This window comes from Kogia breviceps, chromosome 6 (genome assembly GCF_026419965.1).
Source record: "Kogia breviceps isolate mKogBre1 chromosome 6, mKogBre1 haplotype 1, whole genome shotgun sequence".
Taxonomy (NCBI): domain Eukaryota; kingdom Metazoa; phylum Chordata; class Mammalia; order Artiodactyla; family Physeteridae; genus Kogia; species Kogia breviceps.
The window spans coordinates 13,632,005-13,654,241 of record NC_081315.1 but is presented as its reverse complement, the minus strand read 5'-3'; the positions used below and the strand labels follow the sequence as shown (position 1 = coordinate 13,654,241).

The window sequence follows — 22,237 nt, the reverse complement described above, 5'->3', positions numbered from 1 at the left end:
CCCCAAATAGGATAAATGCAAACTAAGTTATGAGTTTCGTTTCAGAAGAGAAGAAGGAACCTGAGCCTGGCCTAGCAGACAACTGGCACAAGATCCAAGCAGAGAAAGTATCCTACGAGTGCCAGATGTGTGTGGCAACACCTGCTAGGTTAACTCACTGCTAAAAAATCACGTTGCTATCAGAATGCTACGTGACTGCTGTCATTTTAATAGGGACACCATCAAAAACTGTCTCAGGGGCTTCCCTGGTGGCGCAGTGGTTGAGAGTCCGCCTGCCGATGCAGGGGACGCGGGTTCGTGCCCCGGTCCGGGAAGGATCCCACGTGCCGCGGAGCGGCTGGGCCCGTGAGCCGTGTCCGCTGCGCCTGCGCGTCCGGAGCCTGTGCTCCGCAACGGGAGAGGCCACGACAGTGAGAGGCCCGCGTACCGCAAAAAAACAAAACCAAAAACTGTCTCAGTACACGAGAAGAGTTTTTGCCCAGTGACATGATAGAATTAACGTTAACACTAGCTTTGCAGTCAGACAGGTAGGAGTTCTAAGCATACATCCTCCATTCAGCGTGTATTTTATGCAAGTCATTTAACTTCTCCAAGTCTTGATTTTTACCACCTGAGAAATGGGGATTGCATGTAACAACTAAGGGTTGTTTTGAGGAATAAATAGGGTAGGTAAAGTATGTAAAGTGCTTTCCACACTAACTAACACAAAGTAACATAATGTGTTCTTTTCTGATTACTAGAAAAATTATTTGCAATGCGTGTTCTGAGACTACAAGTCATCATATATATAAAGAACAGAATCAATAGTATTTACACATAATACTAATAATAGTATTTTAATACTATTTAATGGTATATTTAATAGTATATTTTAATAGTAATTCAAATTATTATTTATGATAAAATTTTAATATTCCAGAAGTGAAATACCTAAAATGCCTTTTACTGATATTGAACAAAACCTCCTAACCCCTTTTAAAATAGACACAATTTTCTTTAATTAGAAAATAATAGACAAACACTATTTCATAAATACACTGTCTTTGGCAGATTCCTAAACAGACAACACTTTACCTTATGCAATTACTTGGAAAACTTTATATTTAAGCTACTAAACTTATAGTTTTAAATATCTCTATAGTCAGTAAGTGTTTACTCTTAAATGATGCCAGTTTCAACTATAAGACTATTTTATCCTCTATAAAAGGTTTGGACTATAAAAATACAAAAAAACAGTGTTAAGCTAAGACACAGATTAATAAAATGTCACCACTTAAGAATATTTTTTAGCCACAACACACTTGTGAAAAGTATAGTACGTCTTAGACTCTTTTGTGACATTCACCACAGCTTAAGGGCTGTATCAAGTGATAGAAAGTTTCTAAACATTTACTGGCTTTGAAACTCTCATGACTATGGTTAAAGAAAGGAATAATCTCAATAGTTTGATTTTTCAAAATGTATTTGGGATAGAATACAAATTCAACTATCAAGAGCAAACAATTTATTTCAAAATGCAGACATTCAAAATTAGCAAATTTATTCAAAATTTTAAACAATATTAAACAAGGGAGGCCCCAACCATATCTCTAACTCCAGTCTATACTGTCTATAATAATAATCGATCTTTCTGAAGGTTTAGATTACTAAGTTTTTCCACTGCAGAAGCGTGGGTTTTCTAAACACACCCACTATTTCACACGAAGCTCTCTAGCATGAAAAACAAGTTTCCTAGGCTCCTAATATATTTGAAAATTCTAAGCAATGAGAAGAGACTAACAAAATTTGGTGATGGTGTTAAGTTGAAAGCCAGATGAAAAGTTGCAGAGAGACAATGATGAAAATTGGAAAAGAAACCACGGATGAGGTACTTACACAGTGCCAGGGTTACTGAACGAGGAATAACACACACACAGAAAGATGTGATAGAGAAGAGAAGTGATGTTCCCACGATGATGGGCAACAAATATGAGGCCAAAAAAAGAAGAAAAAGAAGAAAAAATGAAATAACAAAATTCAAAACAATGAAGACATTACACCAAAGCTCATGCTTCAAAATAATCACATAAATGCAGACAAACAAAAATGAACAAGTGTTAGTCAAAATTCTGTTACACTGTTATTATTTGGAGAACAGTTTTATCTGTGTTTGTTTGTTTCCAAAAAACACTGAAAAATATTTTATATATTAATGCTAGTTGAAGTCTCAAGTTACTAATACCAAGAAAGATTCACTATTTAAAATTTCTTTCTAGGTTTTTATAATATTTATTTTAGAGTGAATCCAAATTCCTACCATGGTTCCTAACAAAAGGCAGAGATTAAAATATAAATTAGATGTAAGATATAGAAACAGATCATTTTAGAATCACTTTTAAAATCAGAGCAGACTAAGAGAAAATCTTTCAGTCTCACATAATATAAGAAGTATACATTACTAATAGCAAGTGTAATCTTCTCACATAAATTATCCTGAGCCATACATTCTAAAGGAATAATATGCTATCTGAAAATTTTCTCCTATTTTTTAAAATGAAGTGATTATGATGGAAAATATATGAAGCAGTGGGTCATAAATAATAGTCTATTACTCAATTTTCATACTCTCCCCTGTCCATCATGACCACTGCCCTCATTCAGAAGCAAATTCCAGGAAGTTTAGAGCTCACTTGTAGGAACTCCAGAGTTCTGTGTTATCAGCTACCTAATTATTTCCCAGAAAGGCATGTTTGATATGATAAAAGAACTAGGTTAATAACATCTAAAGAGGAAAGACATAATCCATTCATATAGCCTATTAAGCATAAAATCATTAAAAATATATTCACATTCTATTATGTATAGAGACGATGAAAGTATAAAACGCTATATGGCTTCTCTACGCATTGTTGAATCAATCCTACCACAACGATGTTTAGTCAGAGTAACTAATTACTCATTATAAACGCAGTGAGAAAAACTGCCTACCAGTTTGAATACTAAGACTGTGCATTGTAGCTAAGCGGTATTTCCACGCGTCAAAGTCAGTTTCATTAACTCAATAAAGGGCTGAGTTTTGCTGAGTGGGGATGAGACGCAGGATTAAGTTAATCTCAGTAATTTATGGGTATTTATTCTTCTTTAAACCATAATGCAAAGCATTCTCTCCTCTGCCTTGCTATTTTAAATAGTAGGGAATGTTTTTCAAAATAACCTCCTCTGAATAACCTCAGAATAAAATCTTAGATATATATTTAAACACTTTAAAATTTAGAGAAGAAGTTTTACGTCAAGATGAAGTTGGGGGGAAATATTCTATGATGGGGTATGGGGTAGCCAGCAGAGGGTTGATTGGTTAAAACATAAAGATGCCAATTTTAATACTCTGAACAGATATTTTCATGAATTTTAGAAAATGTGCCCAAGTGGAATAGCCCATCATACACCACAGTGGCATTTGTGCCAACGTGACAAGTCGGATGACGTGGCCTTTCACCCTAGCTACGGCCCCCACTTCCTCTGTGCCTGGACAAGCTGCAACCCCCAAGAAGCCTCCTCTTCCTCAATGGGGAAACGGATTACAATTTCTCCATCTTTCAGAATTCTTGTAAGGGTGTATGTTTTTGTTTTGGAAAGCACTCTGAAACTATACAAATACGGATTTGTTGTTAGAATAGATCCTCCAGCGACTCAACATAAAAAAAGTATTATCAAACCCAACTGTAGTTTATGCACATTACTCACTCATGTAGCCTCAATTCACTGAATTTATCCTCAAGTCTATAACCATGAAAAACAAATACTAATTCAAAGTAACAGAAATAAGCCCAGGGCACAAACAGGTGACAGAACCAAAAATTTGGCAAGACACACCAAAATGTGGCTTCAAAAAACCTTAGGCTTGGGCTTCCCTGGTGGCGCAGTGGTTGAGAGCCCGCCTGCCGATGCAGGGGACGCGGGTTCGCGCCCCGGTCCGGGAGGATCCCACGTGCCGCGGAGCGGCTGGGCCCGTGAGCCGTGGCCGCTGCGCCTGCGCGTCCGGAGCCTGTGCTCCGCAATGGGAGAGGCCACAACAGTGAGAGGCCCGCGCAGCACAAAAACAAAAACAAACAAACAAACAAACAAAACAAAACCCTAGGCTTGAATCTTAGCTCTATCACTTGAGAATTCAATCACATACTGCATTTAAAAACATCTAGCACAATGCTTAGTAATAATGAAAAAATTAATGAATCTTAATCTGCATTAAAAAAAAATGTATATTTAACCTAAATGCTTAAATTTATTTTTCCAAGTCCCATTTTTTTCCCCTTTATAAAAAGTCAAATTGTTACACTGGAATCTAGTAACTAGTGAAAATCTTTGTGTATAGAATTTAACTTTAAATAGACAAACAATAAGTCAGGGCTTGGGGATGCTTCTCTAGTGCACTGTGCAATATTCTTATGTGTCTATAACATGAAACTCTTCAATTAGTGAGATCATAGCCACACTGGAATAAAGTTGCTCTAATAATTCAATATTTAATCCCTCAAGTGTGTCTAAGATAGATATTCCATATTTCCAATTCTCCTCTAGAGTACGATGATAAGGAAATTTCAGCACATGCTCAGAATAATCATAACACACAATTAATTTAAGTTCTTACCTAATGTGATTTTTATCTATTTTTAAAGCTAGTAATCACTAGTTTATCATCAATACCAACAGACACAAAAGCAAGGTTTTGCAGTTATACCACAGTAATTTTCAATGCCTATGCCAACTCCCTGTGACACTTAAGAAGCTGGTAATTAATTCTCGTAACTAATTGCAAAGGTGAACAAACTTGTTATCATCCAGTGACACACAACTGCATATATAGAGTTCTAAACCTTTCAGTATCACTGGCTGAAAAATCGAAATGGTTCTTACAAGATTTTACCTGGGAAATATTGGGTTTTGATAGGAATCTGGAAAACAACTCAGTTTTATATGTACTATTCACTAGTGGTACATATGTTTATGCTTTACATTCTATCTTTATCTTTGTCTTCTAGTAGTCTTGACTGATACAAATTACCCCGAACATTACCTCTTTTAAACCATTACACAGCAAATCCCACATGTATTTTATGATAAAAGTTAAACACTACTATTTACTACCATAAAGGAATTCACCACAACACAGCAATGCAAACCAAACTTATTGAAAAGGCCAAATGTGGTTATTCTAAATTACAGCTGTTTTGCAAAATTTAGCCTAATTTTGCAAAAATCAGGCATTCATGCTGTTTACTCAGATATAAGTCACCATATTTTCTCTCCAGTAATGTGGATACTAACTCTGTCACTTTTGTTTTCTGTAAAGAGAAAAGCATTTAAAAATATTACTATAATATCATGTTTCGTATCTTCCAAGGCCAGGTTCTTCAAAATCCCACATAAGAACTGTTAGAAGAAACTGCAGTCCAATGAAATTAAAATTAATTAAGGATGCATGAAAGACTTACCTCTTGAAAGCAGTGGCACATTATAATGCAAGAGCATACGGAAAGGGAAAAGGTAAATCAGTTAAACTACTTGATGTAAAATAGACTCCTTTCCAGTTTGGAATATAAAGTTCCATTTTGCTCTAAGTAGAGTAAGGAGAGTAATAAAGAAGACAGTAAGCTAAAACTAAAAATTCATATATGTACAAGATGGACTAAAAATTTCTTAGAAGTACCTTGTTCATTATTATTTATAAGAAGAGGAGGATGGGAGAGAGGGTGACACAAGAGGGAAGAGATATGGGAACATATGTATATGTATAACTGATTCACTTTGTTGTAAAGGAAAAACTAACACACTATTGTAAAACAGTTATACTCCAATAAAGATGTTAAAAAAAAAAAAGAAGGAACAGGAATGTTAACATAGTATTATTAAGAAATATTATAAAGATAGCAACACAATCATTAGATTTCATCATTAGGATGAATAACTATTTCTCAGTAATGATGCATAATTCATAAGCACTTATTTGCATCTTATGTTTACTAATCCCAGATAAATTTGGGTGGGATGCCTATAAATCACTTAAAAACTAACAGTCCTCCTTTGAAGAAAAAGATAACTTATGTATTTAACTTCACATCCTCCTAAACTCCTAAATTTTTGGTTACTGGCATGTATTAGTTTTAAAATAAAAAGTAATTCATAAAAAGTAACAACTCTCTCTTAAAAAACAAGTAACAACTCTCAACTGTGAAAGAGTTTTGCTGAAGATCTTCTGTAACACTATAAAAATGTGGAAAATTCAATAATCACATAATTAGTAAAAACGCTGACAGTGATTTCAGGAAAACACTTTGACACTGGATGCAGGAAATAACATTCGCCAATATCACAAAACACCTGCTCTTCAAAATGACACATCACCGACTAGTAAATAGTAAAATGTGTGATTCATTTTCGCTTTTTCTGCTCTAAATGTAGGAAGAGAAAGCACTGCAAATCTGTCTCAGAACTTCATAGATACTTTGTTTTCAAGACTAATCAAGTTTTCATTGTGCTAACACATCTGGACAACATCTGAAATTAAGCTATTTTTAAGTGCACTCAGTTTACTAATGCAAAGCAGTAACTTGCTTGTTAATGATGCAAAATATGTAATAATCCCTTCTGTCCTGAATCTTGTGCAGTGCTGAACACCAGGCATGTGCTCGATAACCACATGTCAACTGATTAAGAAGCCACTGTAGAGACCCTGTAACCATACCTCTGCCTACAGCTTCGGCTGGAAAATAATAAGCTTTAAATCATTTCAAGTTTGATCACCAAAGCTGTACTCATAAAACACAATTTCATCTTGGTATTTGCACGTTTTCAATGTAGTACCTTTCCATAACCTCAATTTGCTTTTATCTCTACAAGTTTCCATTAAGAAGGCTTTCTTATAAAATTTCAAGAAATGTTAGCAAGGAGAAAAGATTTTAACTCAAATACTTTCTTCAAAGGACTTTTTTCTACTGAGCCTGGAATTTAACAAACATAATAAACTTCTGCTTTTAGTTTTCTGTGGGGCTAGCATTTGACAGGCAGCAACTGTTTTTTCAAGGTACTCCTTTGATTACTCTAAAGTCTATTGTCTTAAAAAAGACATAACAAAAAATATATATATAACCAAACGCACCTCAACACTACATACTACTTCTCTTCCTCACATGAAAGAAAAGATAACTTAGGATACCAGTTTTCCTCAATTTATACATCGAAACTTTCAAAAGCCATCCACCACCACAAAACCACATGTAGGGCCCAGTAGCTGTCCTTCCAGACCTGCCCCTTCCTCTCCACAACAGCCTGGAACCCTGCCACCTTCTTTTTCAAAGCCCCCAAGTTGCCATGGCAGCAGTGCTGTGAAAGCACAGCCCCTTCATTACATGAATTAACATTCAGAAGGGATTATCTCAGAAAGGACCTATCTACACAATTATTTTAATTATATTTTCCTGGGAACCAGCATTGGTAAAAACAATCACGCATGCAGATTATTTCCTTTTGTTTTCCTTTTAAAAGACACTTTTGTCACAATAAATCTGATCAAAATGATTTTACAAAAATGACTTTGGCTTAAAGTACGGTCACTGGATTCCAAAAAGGATAAAATAACCGTCTATAAATGGAGGCTGCTGGAAATAGACTTCATCCAGTTTTTAAAAAATCTGTACCATAAAGAGGGGAAAATTATAAGGAATGGATTTTCAAAAAATTCTGCTAACATTATATATTGAGTGTCCACTGCTTTAAATTTTAGAAAAATTTTTACAGTGAAATATCCTCTAATTTGCTTCTGATATTTTTTAAGCATCCTTTAATGGTACTGTCCTCTCATTAGTGTTTGATTTTAAAGACTAAATTCCAGCATGTTTATCTGAAAAGAATGTTGCTTAGCTAGCTGACCTAAGCTAATGCATCATACATAGACGTGAGTCAAAACTAAATTTGTTTTCTGTCTTAAAACTACTTCCTAGAAAAAAAGTTTCTTACAGACTTCTCATTTCCTCTCTCTTTAGCGTGAGATACATAAGCTGACACAACTGCAACCACTCTGTTTCAACTTTTGGTGGCTCATAAAAGGATGGGAAAATTGAGGAAGAAAGATTCAAGGTTTGCCTTGCATTATAAGGGCCAGCTGCTCCACGTTGCGCCCGGACTTGGAGAAAGAGAGTTACAGAGTCTGTTACGTGGTTCATAACAGGTCAAAATGCATAATTCGGTCTGGATTAACGTATAATCGCCTTGCAGAAAGTGCTGTATCGTATGTAACATAACGCTACATGTTAATGAAGCAAATGCAACTTCATCTCCCTTCCTTCAAAGAACAGCTGATTTGGGGGGGGGATGGAGATTAAGTTTTGCTTGGAAATTGCCTGAAAGAAGAGTTTTGGTAAGAGGAGAAAGCACCCTCGGCCACCTACCCATTTTGCTGTTTACTGTCACCCTGGGATCCTCTTCTCTGTCCCTCCGCTAGCTCCTGGGCAGTCTCGGCACACATGCTGGTGACTGTGGGCTGCCGTGGGACATTAACTGCAGGTTTACCAGCGCTCAGTGCAGATGACCGCCGGTCAGCGCTAAGACTGGCATTAGCATGCGGTCCAGACGCAGCGAGTGGGGGAGGAGGGCCAGCGGCCCCGGGTGCAGGGGAAGCGTGTGATGAGGTGGTCGCGTGGGCTGGGGTGAAGGCGGACGATGGTGATGGGATGGATGTGACTTTTGGTGAAGACACAGAACCAAAGGGTCGTGGTGCCTTATTGTAGGCCATGTTGGTTGTGGAAGTGACTTTGGACACAGCAGGAGATGGAATGGGCACAGGTTTAACTACTTCTTTAGGTTCTCCCTATGTAAAATAAAAAATAAACATACACAGAAACAGGCCAAAGACATGCAAAACAGATCCACTGAAAAGAACACACAGCTAGTTTGTAAAAAGACAAACACAATCCTGTTAGCAGGCCAAACGTCACACGTTTTCAGATGAAAACAATGAGCTGATATAACACACTTTGCATGCCCACTGGTCCCAACATGCATAACACGGGTGCACATACTGAGTGGATATATATTTTTTTTAATAAAAATGAAAGGAGTTCCAAATATTTAGGAAATAGATTAGGAAAGTTATCAAAAAGCCTAAAGGCCAAAATAAGTGCCAATTCAGACATATTCCAAAGGAAACTTTTCTAAATACCCCACAGTAAACAAAACATCACTAACCAAAATATTTATTTTAAAATATCTGGAGTCTCAATTATAATTCCATCTTTCAAACATGTTTAATTACTCTCCAGAGTACAATTATTTGATTCATGCAGAAGCAGCAGCACATTTCTAGCTCTTCAATGAAAAACAAAACAAAACAAAACCACCGAAGAAATGTTCATTTTCATCTGACTCAGAAATGTGCACATTCTAATTATTTTGAATCAAGAAATTGCTCCTTAAAAAAAAAACTCAACAGGGCTTCCCTGGTGGCGCAGTGGTTGAGAATCCGCCTGCCTATGCAGGGGACACGGGTTCGTGCCCTGGTCCGGGAAGATCCCACATGCCGCGGAGCGGCTGGGCCCGTGAGCCATGCTGGGCCCATGAGCCATGCTGGGCCCATGAGCCATGGCCGCTGAGCCTGCGCGTCCGGAGCCTGTGCTCCGCGCAACGGGAGAGGCCACAACGGTGAGAGGCCCGCGTACCACAAAAAAAAAAAAAAAAAAAAACTCAACAAAAAAAGCAAACAAATCAACAAAACAAAATCAATCCTTTCCCTTTCCTGTAATCCACCTGTTGCTTCTCTCTCTGGAATGTTGTGAGACATCAGTAAAGATGGAATAAATTTCTTCCCTTTTCTAAAATAAATATTTAATATTTAATAGTTACATGAGGGGAAAAAAAGATCTTAGATGTTTCTTCACTGCCATCAGTCAAAGAAAAAAAACAACTAAGAAAGATCAGTTCCTCCTCAAATTAAGAGAATTTGTGTTTGCAAACCCCTATCCCAGAGTAAGTATGAAGTTAAAAACAAAAAACAAAAAACAACAGCTTAAGCTTCTATGACATTCAAGAATAAGTCCCTACCATCCCCAAAGAAAAACAATCAAAATTCCTTAAAAAGCATGCAATGGTGGCTCTATTATGTTTAATTTGAAGGAAAAAAAAAGTCATCTAACTTAATGTTACAGAAATAATAAAGCTAACTGAGGGGGGTAAAGTAGCTTCATGCCTCTGGGAATCAATATAAATAAATTCAATGGAAAGGCACAAGTAAAATTAAGGAGAAAACCCCCAAAAGCACAAAACCAGATTGTATGAATAATGGCTTGGGACAATTTCAGGATATATATGAGAAAAAAAGGGTACTTGCCAATAACCTAATCCAAGAATACTCTGAAAATGTAATTTAAAAACTCATCAATATTACTAATAAAATGTTGTTAAAGACTTATTGTGATATTCATCTTTTTAGATTATGTGAATAGAGATAGGCAAATTAAAAGTGAAGGTAAGAAATCTGGATATGAGTTATTGATAATATATGACATTGGAAATAATGTTTAAATGATGAGGAATAATTACAGATGATAATTCTGTATGTGTTGATTTCCACTTTCCCTCGTCATCTTTAAAGAAAAAGAACTGTGCGGAGAACTGCATCGAAACTATAAATTGTCAGTATGACCGGAGACAGGAACGGAAGTTACAGTGGTTCAGGAGGGACAGTCAAATGCCCTAGTGATGCTAGATTAGAAACACACCTTTTGAACAGGAACCGGCTCAGGCTTGGGTGTAGCAGATGCTCTGAGGAAAAAAAAAAGAAAAAGGAAAAAACCATGAATTTTTGCAGACTTCTTACTAATGGAATTTTTATTATTATATACCTCAATATAGTAAATCATCAGAATTTACAGTTTCATAATTTATGGTTTACTATTCACAATCTACTAATTAGGTCATGCAGCTCAAATGCCGTAAGATCCAATACCTCATACACTGGGTATTCATTAGTGTATGAATACCCACTCTACCCACTCAAATGAGGAAAGACAAACCAATCCTGTTTGCTAACGCATCCATGTTTGACCTTTGAATGAAGGCTATTCCCTACGGAAAAGGGTAACGTAAAATAAACATGACTTTCTGATCCTTGCATGGCTTCCTGAAACAAATAATCTGCATCTCTATCTCCAACAGTATCTGCCTTTTCTCCTATCATCCGTGAATATGCCCAGAGGACATGGGATCTTTTTGTGAAGATACTGAATACATTCTGGTTGAACTGGGTCACTGAATGCATATTAATTTTGTATTTATATTCTTTAATTTCAGTGAATGCAATGACCACGCCCCACTTGTGTCTATATCAGCACTGCACCTGGCATGTAATAGGTCATCAGTAATGAGTGTAGAAAGGAGAGAACAGGGAAGAAGGACAAAAATCCATGCACGGAACTATTCTCATATTCAAATATATTATTCTTAATCTATGCTTTTTTGTATTATTACTGTCCCTTTGGTTATCATGGACTAATAATAACGATAATTGATTTGGAGTGAGTATGTCATATAATCATGACAAATAACCAAAGTAGCAACTATCATTATCCCCATTCTTCACATGAGGAACTCCAAAATTAAAGTAAATTACTTCTAGTGTGGCACTAAGGCCAACGGTCCTTATATATTACAATACACTGGCTGTAGTCAAGGACAGTAACTAAATGATTGGAGAGCTTCTAATGATTTAAGGCTATTTTCCCAGAATTAAGGTACGTGTTATGTTTAATAATGTCAGAAGCAGTGTGACTCCTCTTACAATACATAAGCCTGAGGATGAGACAGCAAGTGCAGAATTCAAGAAATGTAACCATAGTAGGTAAATAATAAGTGCTAATTTTAAGCTGCAAACCATGAGATCATTTTACTTACAGAGAAGCTAACATAGGATATTTGGTCTCCATGATCATAACCTAGTAATGAACTCTGATCAACATTTTTAGCAGCAACTGAATTTTCCAATAACAACTAATTTGGTTAGCCAGGGCTGGAACAGACTGAATAATTGGCTAACCTAATGAGAGACCACAGTGGATGCTAACATTTGGTTAGTGCCATGTAGAATTACCCTCTGCAGTTGTACAACTTTCCACTGTGCTCTCAATCAGACAATTTCTCTTTTAGCTTATAGGGTTATTATAACAAGCAAAGGAAACAAGTTCAAGTACAGAACAGTGGAATCTTCCTTTCATTGAAATTTCACAATAAGATGTGAATCACAAGGGATCTACTCATTAAAACCACCCAAGCCATGATTGAAAGTTTGCCATGGGACTTCCCTGGTGGCACAGTAGTTAAGAATCCGCCTGCCAATGCAGGGGACATGAATTCGAGCCCTGGTCTGGGAAGATCCCACACGCCGCGGAGCAACTAAGCCCGTGCACCACAACTACTGAGCCTGTGCTTTAGAGCCCGGGAGCCATAACTACTGAGCCCACATGCCACAATTACTGAAGCCCATGCGCCTAGAGCCCGTGCTCCGCAACAAGAGAAGCTACCGCAATGAGAAGCCTGTGCACCGCAACAAAGAGCAGCCCCTGCTCGCCACAACTAGAGGAAAGCCCGCACATCAACGAAGACCCAACGCAGCCAAAAAAAAAAGCAAGCTTGCCATGATAGAGAAGACAATATTCCTTTTCATTTTTCATCTGGACACTTAAAGGTACATGGAGCTCTTCTAGCAACACAAAAACAATTTATACAAAAGACGGATGTTAACAGTTACTAGGTTTCCAAACAGAAGAAAACGCACATATCCTATGTCTATGAAAACAAACCCCTTAGTTTTTTCTAGGTGTTAGCTCTTATTTAAACAGTGTTAGCAACAACAACAAAAGCCCCAGAACGGTTAGTTTTCATTAACTTTGGAGTCCAACCTGTTCGTTTGTTGAGAACGCATAGAATAATGAGTCTTAACATATTTTATGGATTGAAAGTTCTACAAAAATATTTCTTAAAATATGGAATTCACACAAAACTTTTTAACTGGATCTTGAATATCTGCCCTGCTTGCCTTCTGATAAAGTCCCGTAAGTGCAATGACATGAAATAAGAAAAGCAATACGAAGTTTTGAGGACAACCTGTCCTCAAAATTCCAGGATTGAATCGACTACATGTTAGAAACACAAGCAGCATCATTCCGTAGGTGGAAAAAAGGGAAAAAAAAGACTGGCTTATAATTAAATGTCAAATGAAAGAGTGAACACTAGATGCAAATAAAAATTAGTCCTGGTTTAACTATTTAAATAACTACCAAATGAGTCATAGAATCATTAAAACTTAGAAGGTTCCTTAGAGTTACTCTATCACATGCCAATCAGATATATGTCTGACCTCTGTTTGAATATATATAGGAGCTCACAGTTTAAGACACGTAATTTTTGAATCCTGTTTAAAATGGCCTTCATTGTAATGTGTTATTTTGCTTTTTTGGAATAAACAGAAAAAGTCAACTGGTCCACATAAAAAATATTTGGAAAAGCATTTTTAACACATAAAATACGTATACAAATCTATAACATACATTATTTACATTTTAAAAGATCAGTAGGGTACATAAATCTCATATTTAAGTGTGATTACGTATTCTTACAACACTAAAACCATGTGGCTTGGGAAATTTAGAATACAGGACAATTGAAATCTGGATAATGAACAGGAATCACACCAGCTTTTTAAAAATCCAACTTTACTAATTATCACAAAACAACAAAAGAAAAAGATACAACACCTTTTATTTTCAAAGTGTCAAGATTTTTTAAAAAATATTAATGCATAACGTTTGTGAGAATACTCTGTCGCTGGAAGAACTGTATATTATTAGAGCTCTTTTGGAAAATAACTTGGCATTTATTTATAAAAGGCTTGAAGAAAGCTCACACCCTTTGACTTATTAAATCAACTTCCGGGAGTCTATCATAAGGAAATAACCTAAAAGAGGAAAAAGACTTTATGTAAAAATATACTCATTCCCTACAGTATAACTCATAATAGTGAAAAGTAGGAAAACAACCAATTAAATATACAACGAGGAAATGGTTACCTGTAATAAAACCAAATGATGAAACATTATGCAATGATTAAAAATCATTTTGAGAAAGAATTCTGAATTGCATGATAACATACTTACTTAATGATATTAAGTGAAAAAAGGAAAATATAAAATAGCATATTCAGCATGATCAATGCATGGAAAAAAGTGGTTGGAAACAAACCAACATTTTAGCAGAAGCTCTCTAAGAATGATATTTGTTTTCTTCTCTTTCGTGTGTTTTCCATATTTTATGCACTGTACACGTGCTACTTTTTATAATAAGTAAGACTATTTCTCAAAGCACGCTTCACAGAAAACTACTTTCTAAAACACAACCCCGCCCCACCCCCACAAACCAAAGGTTCTGATATCAAAGGTATCTAGAAAACCTGAAGTTAAAGTTGCATAAGCACAAGCACGTAGTCACAGGACTTCTCAAAGCTTTTAAATGCCCAGGAAGAAAAAACTGTGGATCCTGGTCCACACTCATTTGGAGTTTAGAATACTCATTTATGGAACTCCTTTTCAGAATATTCATTTGCTCAGGAAACCTTTTTCAAGGTTGGAGTTAGGAAAGGGAAAAACCCTCTGAAAAATGCTATTTTAAAGAAACAGTAAAGAGAGTAAATCTCTGTCAGCTTAAAAAGTTTTAAGTCTCCTCCAGGTGGCTACAATTAAGGAAGAGAAACATTACAGTCCACAAAATCCTGGAAACCTTTTGTTCTACAGAATATCGCTCTTACTGAGATGGTGCTTTCATGAACTTTGTTAAATAAGATACCCAAAGTCTCTGAGCATAATTTAATCGATGTTCAACGAGGAAAATCTAATTTCCTTCAGCAAACTGAAATATATATTTCCTATATTTCCTGAGGAGAACATCCTAATATATGAATCAGGAAAGCTAGTTCTCAAAATTAAAATCATTATAGTTGCCTTTCTTTTTTTTTTTGGAACAATATTAGATTGAGCATCTGCTCCTTTACTTTAGAAATGTGATAGAGTACTTAGAAGCAAATAATTTTATAAAGACTTTAAAGTTTTAAAACCTGATGTATAATTATTAAAAATGATTCCTACGTTTTTCTGTTCAAATCCTGGGAAATACACAACGGGATAACAGATTTCCCTTTCAGCCCCAGCGAACGACACAAGTCACTTTTGTGCCGTGTGGTGTGTTTCAAACCAGAAGAGATCCTGGCAATGGCTCGGTGCCACGGGTCCAACAGCCTGCCTATTGTTCTCTCCTCCCTTGGTGCGAAACCCCTGTTCGGGGAGTAAGCCCCGATGGCGGGAGACTAGTGCCCTGGCCTGGTGCTATCCTCAGCTCATGGAATTCAAAGAACAAAGCCGTCAGTGTGGCTAGAGCCATCTATTTTGAAAGCTGATTGACTTTTGTGAGAGCAGTATCCAAAATAAAAATCCCTGATGCATGACAACCAGTTTCAGAACTTCTGGCTGAACAGTTGAAAGGAGTTCTAAATTACAACGTTGTATTCAAAACTGGAATTGTGGTGCCCTGGATAGAATAATGCATAGGAAAAAGAACACCATAAATAAGCGACAGATCTATTAAAGATTAGATTCAAAGGAATCATGAAAAACTGCATTGCTCGAACACTCAATAAATTTTCTAATACTGCTGTATAAAGTAATACGTTTTTAGCTAATAAAAGTTGCCAATGAATGTTCACATTAGTGTTTAAGAATGAGGAATTATGCAACAGAACGGGACTGATAAAGATTACTCACATTACTCATTATGTCTTGGTGAAGCCTTCAACCATGTCTAATACACTTAACTCATAAACAATCATACAGAAAAGAGGAGGATTTTTAGTTCATCTTCCGTGAGATGAGCTCTATCTAAGGTTCCCACAGCATGGCCATCTTTGGGCTCACTGACCTCAGGACCCATAAACACTAGGGCACATCATTAATCACTTTAATTGCAAAGTTGTCAATTTGCAATAACAAAGCAACTCCAGAGGGGAAAAAAGTGAGCACTCAAGTGTGTAGAAGGATGTCTCTTTAAACCATTTCCCTATATTTAATTGTACTTCTAGTCAGTCGGCTTTCCTAAAAACTCAAACCTTAAACATTTAAATCACTTATGGCAATGCATCAGTGGTTTTTTTCCAGATGACTTGAGAACATGTAAAGATGATTTTTTCTACAAACATTAAGTACAAAATAGTACTTAATATCAGCATAACACCTTTTAACTTATAGACGATTATATTCACCACATACACATGCATTCATACATAGTCTCATTCTCTTTCTCTCTCTTTGCATTTTCTCTATTTTACTATGGGTACTAAGTAAAGTATATTTTTTCCTCCAAAGAGTAAGAAATAACCCAAAGCTGGAGAGACTTTGAAGAGTGGGAGAAAGAAGGTAAAAAGAGAGAAGCAAAGGAACTGCTGGAGCCTATCTGAGTACCCAGGACCCCCTCTGCTGGGGCTTGGCTTGAAATTGGGTGTGGCTCAGAGAAATCCGAAACAGGCAGTTACCACTTGATAATTACCTCCCTAGGTAAGGGAAAGGGCTTTTGTTGTAAAGATCCTTTTCAGGTGGTTACAGGAGTTGATGGGGCTTGAGAAGAAATTTTCAGCAACCAGTTCTAAATCAAGCCACAGAGGGAGAGAGGGTGAGGAAGGAAGGAAAGGACTTCTACTGAGCTTCCCTGACCCACACGGTTACAGTATTATCAAGGAGGAAAAAAAGGGGGTGGCGGGGAGGGGAGAGAAGGGAGCATTAGGCTAAACTTAAAATGATAACATATTTCCCATTATTAAAAAAGTTTAATGCCAATTTCTACATTATCCTCCCTCTAATATATCCATCTCACTTAGCAGAAGCCAACAAATTAACAAATATTTCTTCATCTCATGATATGCTACTTTATGTTCTATGGTTGAAGTACTGTTCCACGTTTGGGAACACGGTGGTAAAAACAAGCCAAAGAAGGTCCTTGCCCAAAATCTACATTTTAATGGAGGTGGCAGATAGTAAGTCAATAAGTAAGGCAGTTTTATAAAGTGATAAATCCAAAATTTCCCATTATTCTACTTGATTCTAGATAGAAGAAATGTTTTTTTACCCTACGTTTATTTCCAAAAGAACATTTTTATTGGGGAAGAAAGTTTCATTTGTCTGTCATGCCTCATGTCCACACTCCCAATAACCTCAGCCTCATTTAAGGGAAAAAAATGCATTTTTCTAACTAGTATTTATAAAACTATTTCTATAAAAAAGAATGTTGAAGAGATTATATAATTTTTTAGATGTGTTCAAGGTTACATAAAAGGAATTTCAAAGTTCAGGATAATTCATACTTATAAGCAAAATTCTTTTAGAGTGAAAATACCATTTCAATAAAGGGTTTTATACAAGGAGGCTATTTTTGTATGCCCCGTTGTTAAGAAATGGCAAACTTTACTGCAAAGGGCCAGACAGTCAATCTTTTAGACTTTGTGGGTCACAGGATGTAGATTCAACTACTCAGCTCTGCCATTATAGCTAGGAAGACGATCCAGACAAAATACGAGTGAGCATGACTGTGTTCCAATAAAGCTTTATTTATAAATACAGGAAGGGGGATAGATTTGTCCTGTAGGTCATAGTTCGCCAACCCCTCGTTTAGATTATTTTATGGTTTTGACCGTACCAAACATTCTAGGAAATATCCTACATGACCATGGCTCTTTTGGAGTCTAAACCTCATAACCATTTTGCATAATGGAAAACCTCAGATTACAATTTGTTCAGACACTGATTGCCATAAGAAACGAGAGTTGGGCTTCCCTGATGGCGCAGTGGTTGAGAATCCGCCTGCCGATGCAGGGGACGCGGGTTCGTGCCCCGGTCCGGGAGGATCCCACGTGCCGCGGAGCGGCTGCGCCCGTGAGCCACGGCCGCTGAGCCTGCGCGTCCGGAGCCTGTGCTCCGCAACGGGAGAGGTCACAGCGGTGAGAGGCCCGCGTACCGCAAAAAAAAGAAAAAAAGAAACGAGAGTTGAGCTTCCATTATTCCTTCTGTGGTTGCAGGACACTACCTTTCAATCCCTCTTAACTCCTCTACCTCCAACTTTCATACTACGTACCGTTAAATGATCCATCTAAACTTCCAAACCACCCATTCAAATAAAATTCACACCACAGGGCACTGATACTGAAGCTTGGTAAGGGGACAGGTGTAATATTATTGGATTAAGGATGACATTTTAAGCACTATTTTTAACTCTGCACCTCAGTTCCTTTACTAATACATGATAAACGCTACTAAAACCCTCTCTCACCTTCTGCTTCTACATATGATAAATGCAACTGTTAGCAATGTAATTTTTTTTTAATTCTAAAAGAAAAACTAAAAAGGATGTGCCATACATTCTGTAAGAGAAGCTGAGAAGTATAATTTCCTTCTTTCCCACTAAAACCCTATTCTTTATTTCATATCAGACAGGGATTATAATACTTTTAGGATTAATATAAACGAGCAATCTATAACAGAGTTGCAGTCTCTCAAAACCTACTAGGTTTATACCTTCCTTAGGGCACGATGACAATTCTATTTAATATATCTTCTCTTCCAACTCATCTGGTAGAGAAAAAAAAATTATCAACATAGTACTATCAACATAATACGTCATTATTAATAAGAAACTAATAGATTTGCAAAGCAAATAATCTGCCTGTGAAAAATTAGGAGTTCCATTTATACATCTACATTTTTCTGGTTCTTTCGTGACATTATTAAAATGCCCTTGAACAACAAATGTGTTTACAATTCACATTAAGAGAGTGGGGATCAATAACAAACCATATGCATAATTGGCTTTTCCCAGAAACCTAGCAATGCACAGTAAGAGTCAGATACTGAAGAGTAGGATAAAAGATAAGTAGGTATGACTCACACCCTGATGTTTGTCTACTTATTTTTTCCTTCCTTTTAGGAAAAGCTTAGAGCCTTAAAGAGACAGAGATCCTCCTAGCTTTCATATTCAGGGTTTCTCTTATGAAGGTCTTCCCTGATAGAGGAATATTTTGAGAAACAGGAGAAATAGCTAATGAAGGTTGCAAGTCTAGGTTACCAACAAAATAAAACAGCTACTCTACAGTTTCTTTGTTAGTATGAGGACAGTAATTCATCCCCTGTAGAACTGTTTTGAGGATGGAATGAGGTCATGTATGTAACACACCTAACTGTGATTGACACAAAGTAAGCAGCAACAGACACTACTTTTCTATCCCTTATGTAGAAGATACGACCCTGGAGTTCTGGAAATTATTCTGTTTCTGATTATATATTGTTATAACCAAACCAAATTATCTACCAGGATAGGTTTCAAGAGAAAACAACAGAAATAACAACTAGAAATTATGGAGAAAATATCACTTATTGAGTACGTACCAAATGCCAATAATTTCACTTGGGCCATTCTGTAAATTATCTCATTTCTTCTTCCTGAGCAAGTAGTATTGTGCTTATTTTAATTACAGGAAGGAGAAGCTCAAATAGGTTACATAATTTGACCACAACTTAGAATTTGAAAATGGCAGAGGCAAAATTTGAACCCAAGTCCTCCGGATGCTTTAAATGCAACTCTAACACTCTGCCTTCTAGAAATAATATCAAAGTGAAAATCGTAAAAGTAACTTTGGTAAAGAACTTCAGAGATCTAGAAATGCTTTCAAACAATGAATGACTATTAATTTTCTATCAACTAATAACTATTCATTTTTCAATCATGTTATTTATAGAATGTCAACTTTGGTTTAATTCATGTAAAAACTGAAGTTACTCGTGGTAATACATACATAGATGTGTACGTATGTAGTTAACATATAGATATATATATATATAGAGAGAGAGAGAGAGAGAGGATATATGTGGACAACTATCTACCTACCTGATTCTCGGATCTATAGGAAGTACACATTTTACAGCATGAACAATATACACATAAGTAAGAGTTTAAGTACTTCAGGAAATTCCCAGTTAAAGGTTTATAAACATGCAAAAACAAAGAAACAAGCGCCTTAAGTCCATTGTTTCAGAGAAGAGGAATCTTTTTCCCCATAGTAAGAGGAATTCTTTAATAACTTCATTTTCCAGCAGGATGGGGCTGGAGGTTCCTTAATGCACATCACCTATGGTGCTAAACTAGTTCTGGTCAAAAGAGCAGCCAGCTTCTGAAGTTAACGGCCATGCAGATCCCAAGATACCACATCGTGAGATCTTCTTGTGGGTATGTGTCGAGAACCTCATGTTTATATCTCGTCTTCCAGACGACCTTGAGAAGATAAAGGACTGTTGTAGCCCCCGTTACAGCTATTGATGGTGATATGTTACCAATAACCCACAATGAGTAAGACTGCCGATCTGATGTGTGCCCTGTGATACAGGGGTGTATACCGCACACGTAAGATTACCGAGATAACCATGATGCTTCCTTTTCAATTTGGTTTAGCTACATACATTCATATATACCTAGGCATTGAATAATACATTTTCATAGGGTTCAATTCTTTTTGAATCAGCCTATACTTCTATAAACAAACACACACCCTTATGTTATGGTCAGACTCTAACTCCTGTTAACCCTCCAGATCTATTAGAATTAGTATGGGCTTCTCTATTACCATAAATTATTTTAACCAAGCACTTCTCATTCCTGACCAATATGTGTTACACCTAATGCCACTTCAAGTTCAAGGGCAATACTTGTGCTATATATTTTCCTTAAATTAATTAACTTTGTTAATTAATTCCACAAATATTTATTGAGCCCCTAACGGAGCAGGCTCTGCTGTAGGAGGTTCATCAACGGTCATGAATAATAGACAAAACCCCTACTTGAAGGTGCTTACATGCTACTTGGAAGAGGCAGATTCAAAACAAACGAGCAAAGAATGTCACATGGTAATGAGTGTAATGGAGTATAATAAAGCAAGACGGGGGCAGGGATACATTATTTTATATGAAGGAGTCAGAGAAGGCCTCTATAATGTGAAATCTGAGCAGAGACCTGAAGAAGAGAATTCCAGGCAGACCAAATAGCAAGTGTGAAGTCTCAGAGGCAGGAATGTGCCAACGGGCTAGAATGGGAGTAAAAGCAAAAACAGCAGTGACAGATGAAGCCAGAAAGCTAACTGGGGGCCAGGACACATAATCTACTCCATGCTACTATACGGTCTTTGTCTTTCACTCCTCTAAGTGAGACAGACACATATTTCTAAATACAGTACTTCATCTTGTAAGAAAGTTAAACCCAAACCTCAAATTAAAAAACAGTAAATCTAAATACAGTGTTGACCAATAAATTAGCCCATAAATATGTTTGAACTGTATAAGCCTACTTACTAACAAAAGGCAGGGAAGAGAGAGGGACTAAAACTTGCCCCAAATCGTCAATATATCAAGACAAATAGAATACAAATGGAAAATAGCAAAATATCGAATTTGTCCTTCAAACATCCAAAGTGTAAGAAAATGCTCTTTGAGGCTCATTTTTATATGCTCTGTCCTATGCTAATAGTGAAGGCACAATTTTGGCACTAACTTTTTCCAGATACATCTTTTTCTATTCTTGTCTAGGCTAAGCACATTCAATTGCAAAATTTTTTGGTAAAGTGGGTATTTTTAGGTATTTCAATAAAATTCAAGGGGACAAGCATTCCAACATTTAGCACAGCCTTATTAGGAAAACAAAGTCAGTCTGCTGTCTTGTGGAAAGCACAGAAATGAAAACTTTTCATTCTTTGTAGTCTAAACTTAGGTTTTTCCATTTATTTATTTAACTCTTAAAAAATAACTCGGGGGTGGGTTTAGGTTTTTTAAAAATCTGGAGTACTCAGAGTCTAGGAATTTAAAAATTAGTGATCAAATGTGGCTATTTTAGCCATAGATAAGCCAGGTCTATCCTTGTTTAATAACTTTAAGATGAGCTGTAAATTTCACATTTATCAGTTCAGAAGTAGAATCATCCTCATCACTGAATCTTAGTAAATTAATTCGAAGTATTCTATATAATAATATCTAAATCTGAAAAAAGAAAATTTAAAGCCAGTAAGTGTTCATATATTTGTTCATTTAAGAAAATCCTTATATTATTTGTGATTAACTTCACATTTATACTATCACACAGAAAG

At 36.5% G+C, this 22,237-nt stretch overlaps 1 protein-coding gene across 7 annotated transcripts in view; it reads right to left on the bottom strand.

Moving 5' to 3' along the window:
- The window catches only part of LOC131758453 (PDZ and LIM domain protein 5-like), a 126,711-nt gene that overhangs the window by 3,336 nt on the left and 101,138 nt on the right, over window positions 1-22,237 (bottom strand). For 2 of the 7 annotated variants that reach the window (XM_067035518.1, XM_067035519.1), the window contains exons 4-5: window positions 10,749-10,791; window positions 8,424-8,842 (exon numbers count right to left, since the gene is read on the bottom strand). In XM_067035518.1, the coding sequence (XP_066891619.1) occupies window positions 8,424-8,842; window positions 10,749-10,791 (462 nt within the window). Of the gene's footprint in view, window positions 1-1,875; window positions 1,891-5,304; window positions 5,322-8,423; window positions 8,843-10,748; window positions 10,792-22,237 lie in introns of all 7 variants that reach the window. The other 5 variants (XM_059066556.2, XM_059066557.2, XM_067035517.1 and 2 more) reach the window with 4 other exon arrangements.